The sequence below is a fragment of the Zea mays genome, chromosome 4, assembly GCF_902167145.1.
Source record: "Zea mays cultivar B73 chromosome 4, Zm-B73-REFERENCE-NAM-5.0, whole genome shotgun sequence".
Classification (NCBI taxonomy): domain Eukaryota; kingdom Viridiplantae; phylum Streptophyta; class Magnoliopsida; order Poales; family Poaceae; genus Zea; species Zea mays.
This window is the reverse complement of record NC_050099.1, coordinates 157,742,010-157,762,770: the sequence shown is the minus strand read 5'-3', so window position 1 is coordinate 157,762,770 and position 20,761 is coordinate 157,742,010. Positions and strand designations below refer to the sequence as shown.

General features: G+C 47.2%; 2 protein-coding genes across 2 annotated transcripts; one reads left to right on the top strand and one right to left on the bottom strand.

Moving 5' to 3' along the window:
- Nucleotides 1-363: 363 nt before the first annotated feature.
- On the top strand, nucleotides 364-8,524 carry LOC103653870 (uncharacterized). The gene is made up of 5 exons (XM_008680681.4): nucleotides 364-902; nucleotides 7,003-7,216; nucleotides 7,563-7,656; nucleotides 7,765-7,999; nucleotides 8,188-8,524. Exons 1-5 carry the CDS (start codon nucleotides 529-531, stop codon nucleotides 8,216-8,218), a joined length of 948 nt encoding a protein of 315 aa, XP_008678903.1. The 5' UTR covers nucleotides 364-528; the 3' UTR covers nucleotides 8,219-8,524.
- On the bottom strand, nucleotides 8,458-9,819 carry LOC100273023 (Acetylglutamate kinase chloroplastic). Its single transcript, NM_001147473.1, has one exon. It carries the CDS (start codon nucleotides 9,745-9,747, stop codon nucleotides 8,707-8,709), a length of 1,041 nt encoding a protein of 346 aa, NP_001140945.1. The 5' UTR covers nucleotides 9,748-9,819; the 3' UTR covers nucleotides 8,458-8,706.
- Nucleotides 9,820-20,761: the final 10,942 nt, after the last annotated feature.

The window sequence follows — 20,761 nt, the reverse complement described above, 5'->3', positions numbered from 1 at the left end:
TTACAGACTACTAAATGTCTAGCTTTTCAAACCGCTTATACGAGAATCACTTTAGTTAAAACCGTCTAAAATTAACATTAACACAAAATCGGCCGAGTCGTTATGATAGTAGAAAGTCGTCACTTTCTACATCATAAAATATATGAACTCTTTTATCTTCCTTCACATGTAGTATGCACCATAGTTAGATTCTCCCCGTAACTAGATTTTTCATAAAAAACTAAATTAAACATGCCCCATAAAATCTGAAAATTAAAGCAACCAATAAGCATGACACCACAAGAAACCGCACAACTAGGATGGGTGACGCCCAGCAATACTCGACCCTCTCCAAATATATATTGGAGCATAATACGCTCATTCGAAGATTTTTTGCAACTCCTCAAGGCTACCAAGGGCTCGAAACTACCTTCCTGATCAAGCCATTTTTTATCCATCCCGTCGCGCGAAGCCTGTTAGATTGCGCGCGGTGCAGGCGAGGAGACCGCGCCGTCGAAGAACGAAGACAACCTCTGTTTCCGGCCGGCGATGAGGAACCCGCCGGGAAGGCACCTCCTCCGCCTCACCAACCGCGCAGTGCGCTCTTCTTCTTCCTCCTCGTCGGCGCCCGGCGCCGGCCCCGGCGCCTCCACCTCGGCCGCGTCCCCACGCCCGCGCGCCATCGCGGACGGGCGGCCCCTGCGCGCCAGCTCCCCGCCCCCGCCTTCCGCGGTCGCCGCCGCCGCCGCCGCGTACTGGGAGTCCCGCGCGCTCCGCCGCGACGGGGAGGAGGGCGACTGGGAGGAGGTCGTCGCCGGGGTCCCCGGTACCGGGGAGATGGAGGAAGGAGAGGAGTACAGGGTGGTGTTCTGGTGCCCGCCCACCATAGACGAGGTCACCGGCGCAGTCACCAGCATACAGGAGTAAGATTTGGATGCTCACCTCAATAAATCATTTTTTTTTTCGCGCACTGTTAGATTGTTGCGTCTTGACGTTCCTTGTGTTGGCGATGCGCTTGATTGCCACGAACTAGGCTAACCTTTGCTTCCATGCATTAGATTAGAGGTGTTTTTGTATGTGGTTTGATGCGACATATATAGCTTCTCATGGGACATGGGAGCCTTCCATGCTTCAGTTCATGTGTGTTGACACCTTTTCGGAGGTGCCAATCACTCAAAAGAACCAGCGGCAGTGCTCTCTGGTCAGGCGCGGACGGTCCGCGACCTGGCGCGACGTGGCGGTGCTCTCTGGTCAGACGCGGACGGTCCGCGGCACAGGGTCGGACGGTCCGCGACCTGGTGCAGGAGCTCGGGTTCCCTGCCTGACGGCCGGACGGTCCGCGCTCTAGGGCCGGACGGTCCGCGCGTGCGCAGGGGCGGCGGAAGATCGCCGGCGGCGCCTGGATCTCGCTCCCGGGAGGGACCCCGTCGGGGAGGAGAGATCCTAGGAGTTGTCTAGGCTCGGGCCGGCCGACCTAGACTCCTCTAATCGACGTAGAGTCGAGGAGAGGCAGAGAATTTGGGGATTGGAATACTAAACTAGGGCTAAACTAGAACTAGACTAGAACTACTCCTAATTGTGCTGAAAATAAATGCAAGATAGAAGTTGTATTGGTTCGATTGTTGGGGGTTTTAATCGGCCGTAGCCCTTCATCTATATAAAGGGGGAGGTCTGGATCCGTTTCCAACTGTTTCCTGAGTTAATCCCGCGGTTTTAGGTAACAAATCCCGCGAGAAACTAGGAACCCTAACTGACTCTGCGCGCGCGCGGACCGTCCGCGCCACCACCGCGGACAGTCCGGACCGCGGACCGTCCGCCAGGCTCATTTTAGCCTCCAACATATGCCCCCCTGCCTTTTGGTGCAGTTTGACAAACCAAAAGCATATGAACTAAACCTGATGTAAGTCATCGGCTTTTCAAAATAGAGATCATTCAATAAAGCACCAATGTATAAAGGCCGTTTTGGATTGTATCTTTCTCGGCCATGACCATTTGATCAATGGATCAAAATGAATAGAATGGAGGTGCCCCCCAGCCTGGATAGACAAAGGGACTATACATGTACCATGGATTCATCGTCATGCCATTCCATGTTTGAACAGGATAATATACCGACGATGAGTAAATAGGTGGAAAGTACCCCGGTCTCATAGAATGAATAGGCGATGCTTGTTGTGTCGCCTTTCGGGTCGTTTTGTTTGACCGTTTTGTTTTAGCAGGTGACCGGGGTTTCTTTGTTGACCGATCACGTGGAACAGTCTTTTTGCTAGTATTTTTGGAGAGCAACTGATCAAAAGTAGGATCGGCTTTGATCAGCCGATTATATGTGCTTTGACCTTGCGTCTTTTTCCTTGCTTTGTGTAGAGGTTGACGCCTTTGGTCATAGGTGGACTGTCCGGCTGAGTTAGCCGGACCGTTTGTCTGAGCACCGGATTGTCCGCACGTAGGTGCCGGACCATCTACGATGCTGGGGCTAGGCTGATGTGTTTGGTTTATTAACTGTGCCTGCCCCCCGGTGTCTTCGGACCTTTTAGCCTTCTCGTCCGAAGCCTTTCGAGCAATCTCCTTTTGTGATATATCTGACATGCGAGAATTGCTGATGACGATGCCCTTGCCTTTGCCTTTATCAGCCATTTCGGGCCGAACCAAGACCTTTTTGCATGTGAGTTCTATTGTATTAACAGGAAAGGGTTGTGTGTCTACTTGCATCTCCTGAAAAGCCAATCGACCCTCATTTATGGCCGATTGTATCTGTCGACGAAAAACATTACAATCATTGGTGGCATGAGAAAAGGAATTATGCCACTTACAATAAGCACGTCTCTTTAATTCATCAGGAGGAGGAATAGTATGAGTTAATTTAATGTTGCCGTTTTTCAGTAACTCGTCAAATATTTTATCGCATTTGGCAACATTAAAAGTAAACTTAACTTCCTCTTGTCGATTCTTTCGAATCGACTGTAAAGCAGAACACGCTGAAGGTTTAGCCTGTCCTGGCCAAACCAGTTCGGCGGTGTATACATCCGTGGATTCATCGTCCGAATTATCGTATCCCACTAAATGCATCTTATGGCTAGCCGATTTTGATGTTTCCTTACTTCGGCTTTCACAGGTCATAGCCCGCTGGTGTAAGTGCACTAATGAAAAGAATTGGGTGCCATCTAATTTTTCTTTTAAGTAGGGTCGCAACCCATTGAAAGCTAGCCCTGTCAGTTGTTTTTCTGCGACATGAATCTGAAAGCATCGGTTTCTAGTGTCCCGGAATCTCCGGATATAGTCATTAACCGATTCTTCAGGCCCCTGTCGGACTGAAGCTAAGTCAGCCAATTCTAACTCATGTTCTCCTGAGAAGAAGTGTTCATGAAATTTCTGCTCTAATTCTTCCCAAGAGTTAATAGAGTTTGGTGGCAAAGCTGCGTACCATGCAAATGCAGTATCAGTAAGGGACAACGAGAATAAACGAACGCGGTAGGCTTCCCCATCAGCCAATTCTCCCAAGTGTGCTATGAATTGGCTTATATGTTCGTGTGTGCTTTTCCCACTTTCACCAGAAAACTTAGAGAAGTCTGGTATTCTAGTTCCCTGTGGGTATGGCACGGTGTCGAATCGGTGGCTATAAGGCTTCCGATACGATTGCCCTGTACCTGACACACTAACACCGAGTTTGTCCCTGAACATCCCGGCTACCTCGTCTCTGACCCTCTCTGCCATGTCCGGCGACCATCCATTAAGTTTGTGGGTGGAGATTTCAGGTTGCCTGATATTACTCTGTCGGCTTTCCTCACAGGTATGTTTGAGGTGTGTGTTAGGTGTCCTATTAATGTCACCAGCTCCTGCCCTATACCCCTCAGGCTCTCTTGTGGCCGAATAATATTCAGCCCTATGTCCATGAGGTGGTATGGCATGATTATAATGTGTTGCTGGTGGGGCACCATAATGTTGCTGCGATGAATGTGGGAACTGTGCGTATTGCGCAGCTCTCGGCTCTGCGTATGCAAATCCGGACGGTCCGGCGTAAGAGGCCGAATGGTCCGCGACCTGGCCAAATGGTCTGAAGGTATATCCGGATTGTCCAGCCGTATATGGTGCTACGTGGGTAGTCTCGTACCCAGACCGTCTGTCGTAAAGAACTGGACGGTCTGCGATCGGGCCGAATGGTCCAGGGCTGTGCCCGGATGGATCGGCCATATATGGCGTGACTTGGGCAGTCTGCGCATGGACTCGTGTAGAGTCGGATGGTCCAGCGTAATACGTCGGCCGGTTCATGCCATATCCGGACGGTCCGACGTAAGATGGCGGACGGTCCGCAACATATCCGGACGGTCCGGCGTGATGCACCGGACGGTCCGTGATGGGGCCGAAGTGTTCAGGGTTGTACCCTGATGGTCCGGCCATGTACGGTGCGACCTGAGTGTTTTGTGTGCGGGCCTGCATCTGGTCGGACGGTCCGGCGAAATACGCCGGACGGTCCGCGGTATAACCGGACTGTCTGAGATGATGCTCGGACGGTCCGGTCGCGTCCAGTACCTGCCGCGTGCCTAGTGGTTGCGGCTGTGATGGTGACACGAAAGCGTGCATCGGCATACCATATGATGGCTGGGTCAAAGGTGACCCGTTTATAGACGATGTGTTTGACGTGGGTGGCACTGTATTAGACTCTCGCGATGGAAAATTAGGAGCAGCTGATTTCTCGTATGCACGTAAATGCATTTTAATAGATTCATCTACATATCGCTTTAACTGATCTCCTCGTTGATCCATGAAAGTCGTAAGAGATAGATCTGGAGTACTTACAGCGGGACCCTGCAGTGGAGGTAGGAGAGACTCCATATCGATCTCCCCTTGACGGACGATCTTCTGGTGGCGATCCACCGTGAAGTGTGACAAGTACTTGTCCGCCGCCTCCTTGCGCCTTTCAGAGAGTTTATGCAGCAGTTCCGCCTCTTCCTTGTCGCGTTGTTCGTTCCATTGCCGCATCACCTCCTTCTCATCGCGCATTACGAGGTCTTCAAAGGGCCTTTGGTCATCAGCCGGGAGCGCCTCCATGGCCGGCTTGATGATGTTGGTAGTGGAGATCTTGGTGGGATCCTTAGAACCGGCCATTTATGAGCCGATTTTTAGCAGATCTAGACACCTAGTCCCCAGCGGAGTCGCCAAAAGTATGTTGACACCTTTTCGGAGGCGCCAATCACTCAAAAGAACCAGCGGCGGTGCTCTCTGGTCAGGCGCGGACGGTCCGCGACCTGGCGCGACGTGGCGGTGCTCTCTGGTCAGACGCGGACGGTCCGCGGCACAGGGCCGGACGGTCCGCGACCTGGTGCAGGAGCTCGGGTTCCCTGCCTGACGGCCGGACGGTCCGCGCTCTAGGGCCGGACGGTCCGCGCGTGCGCAGGGGCGGCGGAAGATCGCCGGCGGCGCCTGGATCTCGCTCCCGGGAGGGACCCCGTCGGGGAGGAGAGATCCTAGGAGTTGTCTAGGCTCGGGCCGGCCGACCTAGACTCCTCTAATCGACGTAGAGTCGAGGAGAGGCAGAGAATTTGGGGATTGGAATACTAAACTAGGGCTAAACTAGAACTAGACTAGAACTACTCCTAATTGTGCTGAAAATAAATGCAAGATAGAAGTTGTATTGGTTCGATTGTTGGGGGTTTTAATCGGCCGTAGCCCTTCATCTATATAAAGGGGGAGGTCTGGATCCGTTTCCAACTGTTTCCTGAGTTAATCCCGCGGTTTTAGGTAACAAATCCCGCGAGAAACTAGGAACCCTAACTGACTCTGCGCGCGCGCGGACCGTCCGCGCCACCACCGCGGACAGTCCGGACCGCGGACCGTCCGGCCTCAGGGCCGGACCGTCCGCCAGGCTCATTTTAGCCTCCAACAATGTGCACTATCGTAGGTGGCCAGCATTTGTTGTCATTACTTTGATATTTGCCATTACAACGAAAGGGGTTCGTAAAATTGTCATCGAACTCACATTTTATAGACTCTCATGGACCCGATTCATAGAAAATATTGGCAATTATATCAAGGAGAGGCAACACAAAAAACCAATTATTCCGTCTTCTGTGCAGGGATGGGGGTGGGGGCAGCCCATGGGCCATGGGGACAGGGGGCGGTGGGCTAATGCGGCAGGAGGGGGGATGCATGGATAGTCATCCACATGAACTTTAAGAGTTGCAGTATCAGTTTTTTCTTATGCATAATTCATTGACTATCATTAATGAGTTCCTATTGATGTTGTTTCTTGAATCATAGGATTGTTCTGTGTACCTTATGGTACTTTGTGTTGTAGGGACTGTTATAGAACATTAGATCAGCTCTATGAAGAATTATAATTGGAACCATGGTAATGGAGTGTTTGTTTTCTTGTAACTTTTTCCAGCCCTATGAATCGTATTGCTTGCTCACTTTGGTTCATTCTTTCCAGGTGACTCGTAAGACTAGCTTTGTGATGCTAAGAAAATTTACATCTGACTCCCCCCCCCCCCCCCCCCCCCCCGGCACACACACACAACAAACAACTAATTAGATAGAAAAGAAGTGAAAAAATTTATATAGACTAAAGTCTCTTTCCAGGGTTTGTATTATGCAATACCTTGTTCTGATCATATTGCACTATGTGTCATCATTTGATAAAGCGAGAAATGCCTTTTTTTCTCTTATTCAAGTTTGTACCATGAAAACAAGTTTTTTCTTTCTTTAAAAATGAACCTATAGTACCCACTCTGTCCCAAAATGGTTGATGTTTTAGGTTTGGACACGTGGATTCTGGAGGAGTGAAGGGTGCGGTGCACATAAAACAAGCAAAGATTAAGAGAAATAGAGATAAATAGGTATTGTTAAAAGAAAAATGTGCATTGGGAAATTAGAATGACAACTATTCTGGGACAAGATTTGAATCATATAATGACAACTATTTTGGGACAGAGGGAGTAGACCTTTGCTCGTTAACTCATACCAAAGGGTTGTATCTTATGCATTGCTATTTTTTGCTCCATCTAATCGAGTTATCGTTTCCTTCAGGGTATTTGAGAATCCTCTTGGACTGGATTCAGATACAACTGACAGACAAACAGCACTGCTGTCTGCATCAGGACATTCATCTGGCAATTCATCAGGATCAGATGACTGGATTGAACCTGCTGCCTATGTTCTTAACTCAACTGCTCTTCTTTCAAGGGAACATAGGAGTGTTTTGGATGCTTTTCGTCTGTTGCAAAAGGATCCCACCGTTCAGGTTTAACTGAACATATTCCTTTTATGTATTTTCATTGTTCACCTAAACACTTGATGCTAAGTCAATTATTGTTTAGTCTTTTGTTCGGGCTAAACATCTGTTTAAACAATCAAAATGGCTGGTTAAATGGACACATATGGTTATCATGTAGTGATTAAACAGGCTAAATGGCTGTTTAGGAGAGCAGAGGTATTTTACAACACTTAGATAGTGACACATTATACCACATGCTATAGTGCCCTGTCATATTTTGATGTAGCATTTGTAATTTCTGGTCTCGCTGTCACTTACAAGTTCCTCAACATCTTATCGCTCCATCACTGTGTTAACGTTGTTCATTATGCAGAAAATGGTTATGTCTTTGTCATGCGATAAGGCTGTTTGGGATGCTGTCATGAATAATGAGGCAGTTCAAGATTTCAGGAGACCTTTACATGATGGTATGTTGCATGAAACTTTCATGCACAGCATGAATCAAAATGGCCTTAAATAGACTATTGCTTTTATTTCTGGTTGTTTTAACTTTTCTAACTAACAACATCGTCCAGGAAAAGAAAGCGATAGAAAGGGAAACACTGGTGGTCCTGCTGAAGTGCTTAAGTGGGTCCTGGAAAGTGCCCAGGCAAAAATAATTGAATTCATTGAGAATGCTATGAAGATAATCAACATGTTGATCCACCCTGAAGAGGATGAAGACAAGCCAGATGCATACAGCGATGCAGTTAAGGTGTCGTTCATGCTCACGATATTCGTCTTCATCGTGGTGGACATTGCTCGTACCAAGTGAGCACAACAATCCATCGACTTTATATTTCTATATGTTTCATTTTCTGTTAGTTGACCGGCCAAGAAATTGGGATTTGTTATCGTACCATTGTGTGGAATTATGATATGTCCTAGTAACATTAACATTATTATGCTTGCATTCAGCGTGCTTATGCCTTTTCATTTCCTGGTGATTTTGGCTACAGTTATGAACGTTGGGATAACAAAGTGTGGTGAGGAGAAATTCTGGCATTCTACAAGCTCGTCTGTATATACATCGGTTGGAATTGTTTTGTAGAATACACCAAGCTTCATAGGTTACACAAAAAAAATTACCTATACTTTGGTTGTATCATTTAACCCTGGCAGATCAGACATGGGAATGTTGTTGTTCTGGGTCATATTTACGCTTCCTAGTCCAGCGTCAGAAAAATTATGTTTGCAGTCCTTCATTTGAAGGATATACAGTACTAACTGTTGAAATGGCCAGCATAATAAAATTATTTGTATAATAAATAAAGTTACATGCTGACTTTGATTTGATTCGTTCCTTGAACAACATAAATCTCAGATATCTCATGGAAAGACACTTATATTTGGTTGAGTTTAAAAGCTCATATTTCGTTTGCGAAAAAACAGACCGTTGGGTGCGTTGTGCAAAACAATTCCAACCGATGTCAATGTGTCGCACAAACCCCCTCTTGCAAACAAATAACAAGGCAGCTTTATCCGGTGATCATGGTGCCGGTGCCCTCGTCCGTGAGGATCTCGAGCAGCAGCGAGTGCGGGACGCGGCCGTCGATGATGCTGGCGGTGCGCACCCCCTGGGCGATGGCACGGATGCAGCACTCCACCTTGGGAATCATCCCGCCGCCGACCTTCTCCTCGGCCACCATCCGTCTCACCCCGGCGACGTCCACCTCCCTCACCAGGCTCCCTGGATCATCGCGGTCCGCCAGTATGCCGGACACGTCCGTGAGGAGCAGAAGCTTCTCGGCTCCCACCGCTGCCGCGATCTCCCCGGCGGCGGTGTCGGCGTTGATGTTGTAAGCCTGCCCGGCCTCGTCGGCCGCTACGGTGGCGATGACCGGGATGTGCCCGGACGCGATGATGGGGTGGAGTACGGCGGGGTCCACGCGCGTCACTTCGCCGACGAAGCCGAGGGAGGCGGCGTCAGGGGAGGGCCGCGCGGTGAGGAGGCGCGCGTCCTTGCCGCACAGCCCGACGGCGGTGGCACCCGCGAGGCTGATGAGGGACACGAGCTGCTTGTTGACCTTGCCCACAAGCACCATCTCCACGACCTCCATGGTGACCGCGTCGGTGACGCGGAGCCCGTTGCGGAACTGAGGCTCCACGCCGACGCGCGCCAGCCAGGAGTTGATCTCGGGCCCGCCGCCGTGGACGAGAATGGGGCGGAGGCCGACGCAAGACAGCAGGACCAGGTCGCGGATCACCGACGCCTGCAGCTCCGGCGACTTCATCGCCGCGCCACCGTACTTGACCACCACCGTCTTGCCCTTGAACCTCTGGATGAACGGGAGCGCCTCCGACAGCACGTCCACGCGGCTCAGTGCCGCCGCAGCGCCCGCTGCAGGTGACGCCGGTGTGGGCTGCGCCGCCGCCACCGAGGCGGCGGAGACCCGGAGACCGCCGCTGCGGTGGGACGCCGACGGGGTCAGGGCCACAACGCGGTTTGCGTTCAGGCTATGCTTCGGGGTCAGCGTGGAGGCGGCGGCGAGGGAGGGGTGGAGCTTCGTGAGCGGCATGGTTTGGAACGGGGGGTCGTTATGTTCGATGAAATGCCTCGCCTTGGGCGTATGCGGAAACGAGCTTGTTGCTCGGCACTGGAAGTGTGCCGCTGCGGCACAACGGAAGTGTGTAATTGTAGATAGGGATGCCTGCGGAGTAGGTGGCGACTGGCGAGTGTGACACCGGAGCTGGTCAGGTGGAGCAGCCGGCGGGCACGTGTTTTCGTTTGGGGATCGACTTGCTTGCAAATTTATGTATGTTGTTTAAGGGTTGTTTAGTTTGCTGTACAAGACATCACAATCTGTCTAACTGTCACATCCGATTTTAGAAGTCAAAATGAATACAAATATACGTGTCAGGATCATAATTCACGTACACAGCGATTACCTAAATAAATATCATTGCACATCACTGGACGACTATCCACAAACTTCTTATGTCCTTGTTGTGGAGAAGCATACTATGTCTGGAACAGATGAACTTTCACAACAGACATAATTGCATTATCATGACCGGATCGGGTATGCCTGGACTCTCAACCAAACATTTCTTGAAGCTTCTTAAGACCATTACCAAACTCCTGGTATATGGATTCTTGACCCGAATCCATCAGGTGTAGAGATCCTTGCTGTTTATGCACGGGGCTCGATGGAATCCGCTTATGTTATGATAATATCAATCTTGTTGTACCCACTCTCCGCTGGGTTGGTGTTTTCACAAGTGACATCGAACATCTTGAGTTCAAGTCAAAGGTGAGCTACCAAGACTTTAAGGAGGAAGATAATGTCAAATTCAACGGTCTGTTGAATCTTGAGACTATGAAGCTGTCAGAGGGCTGGTTGAAAGAAATACGTCACATGCAAGCGTACGACAAGAAGTTGTCCTTCGAAGAGTTAAAGCAACCGGGTTGTTCTTATTTTGCTGATGAGATGCTTCCCAAGCTGATCAAGCGTGCCAGTTCTTGAACTCCTGGAGTTCAGAAACAATGGATTTTTTTGTGATTTATGTGATACAAATATTATTTATTGGCAGTTACAGGTTGTAAGCATGTTTGTCTACTTTGTTTCATATATATGCTTAGAGCAACTCCAAAAACCTAGCTAAATTGATTAGTATATGCAAAAATAGAAAAAATAGGATTAAAATCCGATCTAACGGGCTCTCTTTCTTGCTCGCTACTGTATCCTGCTCGCCATCCTATCGAGATCGTTAGGTATTTTTGCCGAGTCTGTCCGCCTCACCATTCCCTCCTACCGTCACCCCTCTCGAGCCCTTGACGGTTGACGCCTACAGCACCGCTCCATCGCCTTGTCGTTCTCGTCGTCCTCTCGCCGCTCCCAAGCCTCGCCGTCCTCGCGTGCATTGGTAGATATGGCATGCCCAAGCTAGGAGGGGATTAACCGCAATATAAGGGAAGATCATATCAATTATTTTTCTTGGCCAATGTCGACAATGCAAGCGTATCAGCAAAAGTGTAAATGCTCGCTCCTCCTGTTTGTTTGTTTTACTAGCATTCTAATTTCCAGCTCATATGCTAGCACTTTCTAAAAGTTGATCGATATCACGGCTCATGGACAAAAAAAATTCTCATGTCAGCAGTAAAAAGAGAGACGTGTGAATTGTAGATTTATATTTTAATATAAACACATGTATCTTATTCACGTCAATTGAGAGGTGTTTTGAATATTTATGAACAATATTTAAAGAGTCTGTTGGTTTACCTCACCGTTTAAGAAGTTATTTATTTTTAGAGTCCTCATAAAACTCTAAATTTAGCTAAGATTATATCTAGACTCTTGGAGTTGCTCTTATGCGGCTCAACTACCCAAACTAGAGTACACTACTTAAACAAACCACTTCTGCTTAAAGCCAAACTAATTACTGCTCTACACAATCATGCAATTAAATCAATATGAAATACAGTAGACACCAGCCAAAGAAGACTGAAATTCTCACCAGTGATAGGATAATGCTGCCCACAAACATTGTCAGCTTCTTTAGGGATTGTCAGATGATCTTCTGTTACAGAGGTACAGTTATGTTGCTGCTGGGGTTCAACAATTTTAGGTGCTGAAGAGCAAATGCTTGTACCAACTTTAAGTAAGTCATCATCTGCATCAACAATGATAGTGAAGTTCTCAACTGGGTTGGCTAACATAAGCTTGCTATGTTGATTTGATTCAATTTCACCATTCAAGGTTTCTTCGTTGCGAATGATATTAAGTATCTCTATAAAGTTTGAAGTATAATATGAAGTGATATTTATGTCTGAGCATATAAATTTCAGGTTAACATAGAAGTTGGCAGTGAAATAGACTTCTATTTAGCATATAACATTGGCAGCGAAACATACTTCTTTTTACTGAAGGATAGGCAGATGTGGCAACATGATTGCATATTATATAGTATATACTTCCATTTTAGCTACGATGTAAAAAACTTAAGGTAGATGATGAAATGATAGATACCATCACAGTAAAGTACACACAAGTCAGAATTACTACCAAGAGTTCACCTAATAGAAGATTGGGCATGCATATCCATCTTGGGGTGTGCAGTTTGGATGTTTACACTTCACATAAACAACTAAACAGTTCTGTGTCATTAATAACACAATCATCACAAAAAGATGACAGCAAAGTAAACACATTCATCAAGGAATTACTAAAACATTCATAATATTATCGTAACACCAAAGATAACAACAAAGTATACACATTCACTTATTCACCCAACAGATAAGAACACTCTATTCCAGGCTCCAGCGCAGTACAATTTCATAGAACCATGGAAGTTCTTTACACGGGGAATTAGAAAGAAAGAAAGCAAGAACTAGTTGCCCATCAAATCTCTGTGATAAATTTTAAATTCAGAAATGAACAAAAATAAAGAAAGCACAAGAAGAGTAAGAATGAACCTGAATTTCCACAATCCTGCTGCATCTCCAACCTCCGCTGCAGATGCAGCTAGAGCCAGTTCGCCTTCCTCGTTCCCCTACATCCCAACCTAGCATAGAAGGACATTGCGCCTCTCATTTTCAATGTGTCCCGAAGAAAGAACAGATCTTTGAGTGAAGCGCTGTTAAATCATACTTGGATTAGAGACCTCAACCTGTTTTCTGCTGAGGTGACAGAGCAACACATTGTGAAGTACTGTAGGCTTTGGTCAATATTGCAAAGAATATCCTTGCAACCGGGTATTTGTGACTCTATTAGTTGGAAACTCTCAGCAGACCGGTAGTATTCAGCAAAATCAACATACCTTGCCCAATTCCTCGGCTCCGAGCTTACAAACATGAACTGGATCATTTGGAAGGTATGGGCGCCACCGAAATGCAAATTCTTCAGTTGGTTAGCCATCCAAAATAGAATTTGGACAGCGGATCGTCTTGCGAAGAGGGATTGGCCCCACAACGCTGCTTGTGCATTGTGTGGGCAAACTTTGGAGTCAGGATTGCATCTCTTCGTTGAGTGTTGTTTAACCAAGCGGATTTGGCCATTTGGGAAGAGGTGGTTGTATGGGCAGCGGTGGAGGGTCTTAGTCCAATAACTAGGACCGCAGTGAGTCTGTCCTGCAATGGTGGACGCCCCTAGCTACAACTCAAGATTGCAACAGGAAGGGCTTGAGAAGCCTCTTAATTCTAGTGAATTGGACTATCTGGCATAAGAGAAATGCTAGGATTTTCGACCACAAGTCCTCCACATGTTCTCAGATTCTTGCATCTATTATATCTGAGACATCGTCTTGAATACGTGCAGGAGCCAAACAACTGGCTAATCTCCTAGCCTCTCTTTAATTTTGTGTGTTTGAGTTTGGCTTTTCAACTAGTCTCCTTTCAGTTTAGTCTTGTGTGTTTGTGTTTTTTGGCTTGGTCCTGCTTGTGTGGGGTGTCTTTGTATTTTAAACCTCACCCCCTTTGGGCTCCTCTCTTTTTAATATAACGGGCAGATCTCATGCCAGTTCGTTTCAAAAAACTAGCATAGAAGAGCTCGCATCAAACCAAGAGCAACTAAATTGGCTTGCAGCAGATCTTCGAATGCGCGGGCTCCAGCTTAGAGACAGGGTACGTCTACCCACACAAGTGGCATACGAAGCCGCCGCCGGCGCGCACCTCGCGCCCTCCCCTTCCTGCAACTGTACAAATTCACCACGCTTCACATCGCAGGAACAGAACTGGCAAGAGAATTAAGATATTTTGAACAACGCTAGCAGCAGCGAGGCAACGGGGGCTCGCCGAAAAGAGTGTCGTCTCCGTTCTCCATGCCGCCGAGGCTTGGTGCTCGGCGACCAAGGAACATATGAAGATAGGATACTCCGGCTGTGGTACCTTTGGGCGAATATGGGTAAACCCTAAACCCTAACCCCCAAAAATGTGGATAAACTACGAAATCAGGACTTGCACTATCTGAATCTATTACCAAATAGCAATCTGCTCCCCATTCGGTCTGTTCAAAGTAGAACAAATCGAATTGAACATGACAGCAATGACGGAGGAGCCCATGAAGGGGTTCACGAATAAGAAGGCAACGAACTAAACCTAACGGACAAGAACTGATCCAAGGTATAGTACGATAGAAGTACCTATGGGAGGCAGCGGAAGGAAGAAAATGACAACACGAGGGGAGGGAGCCGGTGGAGGGACCGTACCCACCGTAGCTTCTGTCGCTGTGATGGTGGCGCTGACGGTGAAAAGGAGGCGGCTTTGTTTTTCATAATTCCAGTAGCGACCCTTTATCGCACGTCTCAAAACTCCCGGACGGTTGCGCTTTCTGACGTACATTTCTGGACATTGTAAGAGCATCATGTGGCAGAAACATAAAGAGCTGACGTGGATGAACGTGGGAGCAGCTTTGCGTTCAGCTTTAATAATATAGAAAGAAAATAGAAATACATAGACTTCCATGTTGAAAAGGCACTGCATGTTTCAAAATAAAACTTTCTTGATTCTGTGATACATTATGAATATCCATGATAATAGTAATCTAGTGCATAAAAATGCACTTCTCCCGTAAAGCTCATGAATGATGAAAAGTTCCCATAATTAACTCAAAGCACCTAACTTATCATACATCTCCATATGTTAAAAAAAACCATGCCAAATATCTAGGGAACAAAACATGATACGACCTATGGGTTGGGATATGCATCCTATTTGCCATATTTACAATGTTTTGTGTCTGCTTCGATTACAACCGAAAGATCCTTCTCCATTCATTGAAGCTGCTCGTGAACGCGCGCCGCACAGGAGATGATGTCACCCGTGAGATTTTGGAACTCTGGGCACACATCTATCTCTTGCACACCCTCGAAGCCTACGTCTCATTTGAGGATAAGCTCACTGCAACATGCGGTAAAAACTGGCAACATCATCTGCAAAATAATTAAATAAAAAATTAATTCACTATTTCAGTTTTAGAAGAGCAAAATCGGGCCTTCAATTTATGTTTTGTCAAGCATATAAGCTTCAGGAATTTCTTGTGACTCAGTATTGCAAAGAGTACGATTTCCAACATATATAGTGAGCCAATATAGCAGATCGAGGTTGTGCGTAAATTAAGAAGTGACCTTGAGCTTTTCGAGATGGAAGGCATGGTTGACAATCCTCCGGTGTGTGGCCTAGAGAATAGAGCTTCTGCTTCCAAGACTGGTCGTCGTAGAAGATGGATTGCTGCATCAGCCCCGCTGCACAGCCACGGTGTGCAACCTTGCGTCCAGGAACATCGGCTTCATGACGTCGAAGTGGTGCTTTGTCACAATCGGCGCGACCGGGTGGGATGCTAGGAGGTCGAAAAGGTCATCGTAGGCATCGTACTGGTGGAACCCTGAGCGCTTGGTGTGCATGCCTAGCTACGCCATGCACGCCTAGATCCGATCAATGGTCATCACTGTCGCAGAGCGTCTGGCGGAAGCAGTCGTCCACTCGTCCTGCATCTACGAGCGCGCCAGCGACCGACTAATGGTGAAGCCGTAAATTGTCAAGCCACCACCGTCGTAGGCCATCCCGTAGGGGTGGCTCTTGGAGAGGGAGCCGATGTAGTAGGGTTGGGCGTGGTTTAAGTGGTTGGTGGATACAGCTACGGCGGAAGGTGGCAGCTGCTTCTCCATCGTTGCGGTCGCCGTGAGGTTGGTGGAAAACCGGGAGACCCAGACGGCGTCAGGCACGCGGTTGGAGGCGGATGACGACGCTGCAGCCTAGTCGATAGGGCTGGACATTCGGTATATTAGGGTAATTCGGATCGATTTATTCGAATTTATGAAATTTCGGTTTCTAAAAAATAAAAATTAAAATTTTCAAAATAATTTTAGGAACTGAATCCGAATAGACTCATAATTTCGGTTCGGTCTATTCGATCCGAATAAATCCAAATAGTAGAGAGACTAGTATCTTTTGTTAAAATATATACAATAAATAATTAATTGGAGGTACTATTATTACACCAAGTGACTATAAAAAACAGCATATAGAGATATATATACTATTGTTAAGATGATATCATTATTTTTACCTAATAAGTTAATAGATCATATAATAATATCATCACATATTAATAGTTTTTTTATATTTCGGGTTACTCGATCTATTCAGATTTTAAAGGTTAGGAACCAAACCCGAACCCATACCTCGAAATATAGTACATATAGGAACTAAACCCAAAAAGACCAACAATTTCGGTCTATTCGGGTTTGAGTTCGGTTTTAAAATGCCCACCCCTACTAGTCGCCATTGGTACAACTGTGGTCGAAGGAGAGAGCTGCTTCTCCGCTGGCGTGGCCACCGTGAGGTTGGCAAAAATCGGAAGACGGAGACAGAGTTAGGCGCACGGTTGGAAGCAGCTGATGACGCCGAGCCGTCCGAATTTTTTGTTTTTTAATCTTTTTTAGAACAAAAAATAACCCCTAGACCCTTGTACGACTTAATTCGACTTTTGGACCTAATACTCGACGCCATGGTCGTGGAGCCGAGGTAAAACGCCTCGACGCCACATGTCTGGGCGCCAAGGTAGGCTAACGCGGCAACCGACGTGGCGCCTAGCTCGGCGCCATAGATCTTGGCGCCGAGCTAGGACTTAAGCGCCTGACCGTCTCTTTCCTCTCCTTTCTCTCACGCCCGTGCCTCTTCTTCGCGTTGCTGTCACGCCGACAATCCTGCCGCCCGCCCGCGCCCACCTTGGCAGCCGCACGTCGCCGCGCCCCGCGTGCCTAGCCTCCGGCCGCCGCGCCCCCCGCGTCAGCACGACCGCCTCCGCGCCCAACGCCGCCTCGCCCAACCGCCGCCGACCTCGACCGCTCCGCCCCAACCACTTCACCGCCCGTCCGTCCTACATGCCGCCACTGCAAGGTAATGAGTTAGTATTTCTATAGTAAATAGTTAGTGGTTAATTCGTGTTTAGTATTTAGTTATTATTTACTTTGTTAACTATTTAGTGTTTAGTATTTCAGTATTTAGTTAGCACATGTTCACTTTAATTAATGCATAGTTAGTTAGCTATTTACTTGTTAGTATATAATTAGCTAGGTATTTATATGTCAAAATTGTGAAGACGTGTTCCACCGTGCTTGGATATGGTTGTTCGAAAGTTATCGTTTAGTCATTGCGATGCTCCAGTCGGGTTATTGATGAGGGCATCACTTCTATACATACAATAAATGGACCGATAACACGATCTCGTGCACGACAGCTAAATCTCCAGGTACGTTCTACCCTAGTCAATTGTGTTTCAGAGCTTACGCTTGGGGCCATGGAGGTTTTGATGATTAGATACCTTGGAGAGGACCAGCAAGGACTTGGGAAAGACCAAGGTGTTGAGGAGGAGCAGCAAGGGCGGCCACAACAGGAAGGAGATCAAGTCCGACTCGGCTGCAACTCTATCCCGGGTTCCAGGATCAGTCTGCACTAAAATGGACACCCAGGATGCATCCGGACTCCGATTGCAATGGACTTGATATAGTTGGAAAGATAAGGAGATTATCTAACCAACCCAACTGGTTCCACCTTAAAATTCATCCGGAGTCAACGGGAATCGTCGAAACAATTCAGCGTTCAGATTCTGTTTTGGTGCTGCGACACCGTCTGTGGGGCCATTGGGCCGTGTATCGTGTCGAAGCCCATTAGGGGCGAGTCCAGGGGTCACGCACGCCCTAATACTCTATTTAATCAGAAGCCGCCGCCACATTAGGTCTTGGGTTTTGCTTAGATCAATTCTGTCATCGAACAGTGTCGTCGTCATCGGTTTGTGAGACCCTATCCTGTAATCAATACAATTTTGGTTGCGTTTCTTTCCTGTTCTTGCTTGTGTTCTTGATTGCGCTTGCAGGGATAAGCCTTCGTGGCGAGGTCATTCGTGTGTCACGGGTGATAACCAACGGAGCCGTGGTGTAGTGATTGCAAGGAACCGTTCGCTCGGAGCCTTGGATCATCAACGTCGAGATCTCCACTCAATCAAATTATCGCATCTCACGAAAGATCGGGCCGCGTCTACTATCAATTGGTATCAGATTTCCAGGTTGCCCGTGAGGTATAATCCTACCTTTAGATTAGTTTTGTTTCGTCCCATAGTCCACAAAAAGCCAAAAAATATAATTACGATCAGTTTATTCCGACCTAAAACCATCGTATTAGCCTTTGCACAATTCAGTTTTAGAGTCCGCAGTTCTGAGTTCGTGTTCTAGGTTGAGTTTGGTTGTTGGTTTAGATTTGTTTTGGTTCAGTTTGATTGTGTCCATCCGCTTCCATCCTACAAAACAGATCATATCTCTAAAACCGACCCTATCCACAAGACATATCCTATCTCTAAAACCGACCCTATCCACAAAACAGATCCTGTATCTAAACCGACCATATCCACAAAACAAATCTTATCTCTAAAACCGACCCTATACACAAAATAGATCCTATCTCTACAACCGACCCTATCCACAAAATAGATCATATCTCTAAAACCGACACTATCCAAAAAAAACCGAACCCCCACCCTTCTAGCACCTCGCCAGAAACCCTGATTTGGAGTCCAAACTTAAAACGGCCATAACTTTCGCCTCGGAACTCGAATCAGGCCCATTTTTTTTCAAATCGCACAGAATTAAATTTTGCATCCGATTCTTTCCGGCTTTTCCGGATTTTCTGTTTTTAAAATTCCTAAATTCGGCTTGGAAATAGGACTTTTCATTTTCCAAACATTTATTCCGATTTTAGGGCAAACTTGCAGAAATTCCAGAGGACGCGTCATTGCACAAAAAAATCTGAAACTTGGTGTGTTATCTTCTTATGTGCTGCTGCAAAATAGAAAAATATAAAAAAATATTTGAAAAAAAATCGCAAAAAAAGAAGGGTAGCACATAACCAGAAACGCCAGTGTTCTGTGCACCTCTGTGATTATTTTGCCCCAAGCCTGTTTTCTTGCTGCACCTAGATACTTGTACCTCCTTTCTTGTGCCTTGGTCCAACTGTTCTATTACATTTTCTAGACCAGCAACTAGGACGAGTACTTGGAACACTTATTCAGCATTGCTATCTGTTACTGACTTGTGTGCCACATATATATATTTAGTCAGCCTTCCCAGAGCCCCAGCTTGTCTCGAGCAGAACAGGTACTCCTTTGCAATCACACCCACGCTCGTTGGACAGTCACACTGGTCACCGTTTGCCACCTGCAGTGCTGGTAAGAACCTTGTAAGAGCAGGGTAAGACGCTTCATAATTTGTATTCCACCACCTTCACCACCACCCTGAGAGATAGTTGTAGGGTTCACATTGTTTGTTGCCTTTTTGTCTCTGTTTTGTGCTAACAATGACAGGACCAAAGAATCAAATGGACAAGGACAAGGGGCCTAAGCTTAACGACGATGAGTGTGTATCTCAGATGGAATTGAAGGAGATGATGCGCGCTGTCGGTGTTTCGGGTCCGACCGCGCACCCGGGGTTGGCCCTCAAGGTGCTTTTTGGAGTAGGACGGTGTCACCGACTGTAGCTCGATGGTTCGTGCTAGATGTACGAGGAACAGTGGACGATCTTGTACAGGTTCGGGCCGCTTTGAGATGCGTAATATCCTAAGTCCTGTAGTGGATCTTTTGTGTGGCAGGTTACAAGGGAGTTCTCTAGTATGAAGGATACCAGAGAGTTGGGTGTATAGCTAAAGGGTGAGATCTCTCTTGAAGGGGTGCCCCCTAGGCCTTATATATTTGACCGTGGGACGTTACATGCGGATATGATAACCACGTGTTCCTAAGTAATAGTGAACCGACTGAGTTTATCTTCCTATAATCTCGCCGACTCATAGTCCTTCGGCTCCGACGTCTGAGGGCGCTGCGTGGGAAAGTCGGATCAATGCTGTAGATAGCGTTTAAGTTTGGCGAACCGCATGGGCTCAAGTTGATCCGTCCTTGTGTTGATCCGTTCTGTTGAAAGTTCCTCCCCTAGCCCACGAAGGGACGGCCTCGCGGAGTAATGGGCCTGGGGTCTTCCGTGAGGCCTTCTTTCCTTCTAGTGGACCAGGGGGTATCTGTCCCCCACAAGCCCCCCAATCTTTGTGTTGATTTTGAAATAATCGGGCCAAAGATTCTAGGTCCAGCTTACGATTTTGAAACATGTCTGCTAAGTCGTTACCTCCAGCTCCGAGTAACTTGGTAAAAATGATCTTCTGTCATCTATTTCTGGCTTCATTCTTCAGTCTTTTGCTTTTAATCTTTAGTAATCGGTACTCTGGTTATGCCTTAGAGGTCGACGTTCTGCTCTTAGGGGTTAATGATTCATTGGGTGCACCGGAGGTGCACCCAATGGTTGTAGCCCCCGAGCTTTGAATGGATTACTGAAAATAATCCATTCAAAAGTCCTCATCTCATACTTCTTTAGGAATCGTAGTTTCCGACTTAGACAGATGCTTTAGAAATCAGCATTTTGCCACCAGCCTATGCTTTAGAGGTCAGCATTTTGTTCTTCGGGATCTCATGATTCATTGGGTGCACCGGAGGTGCACCCAATGGGTGTAGCCCCCAAGCTTTGAGTGGATTGCTGAAAATAATCCACTCGAAGGTC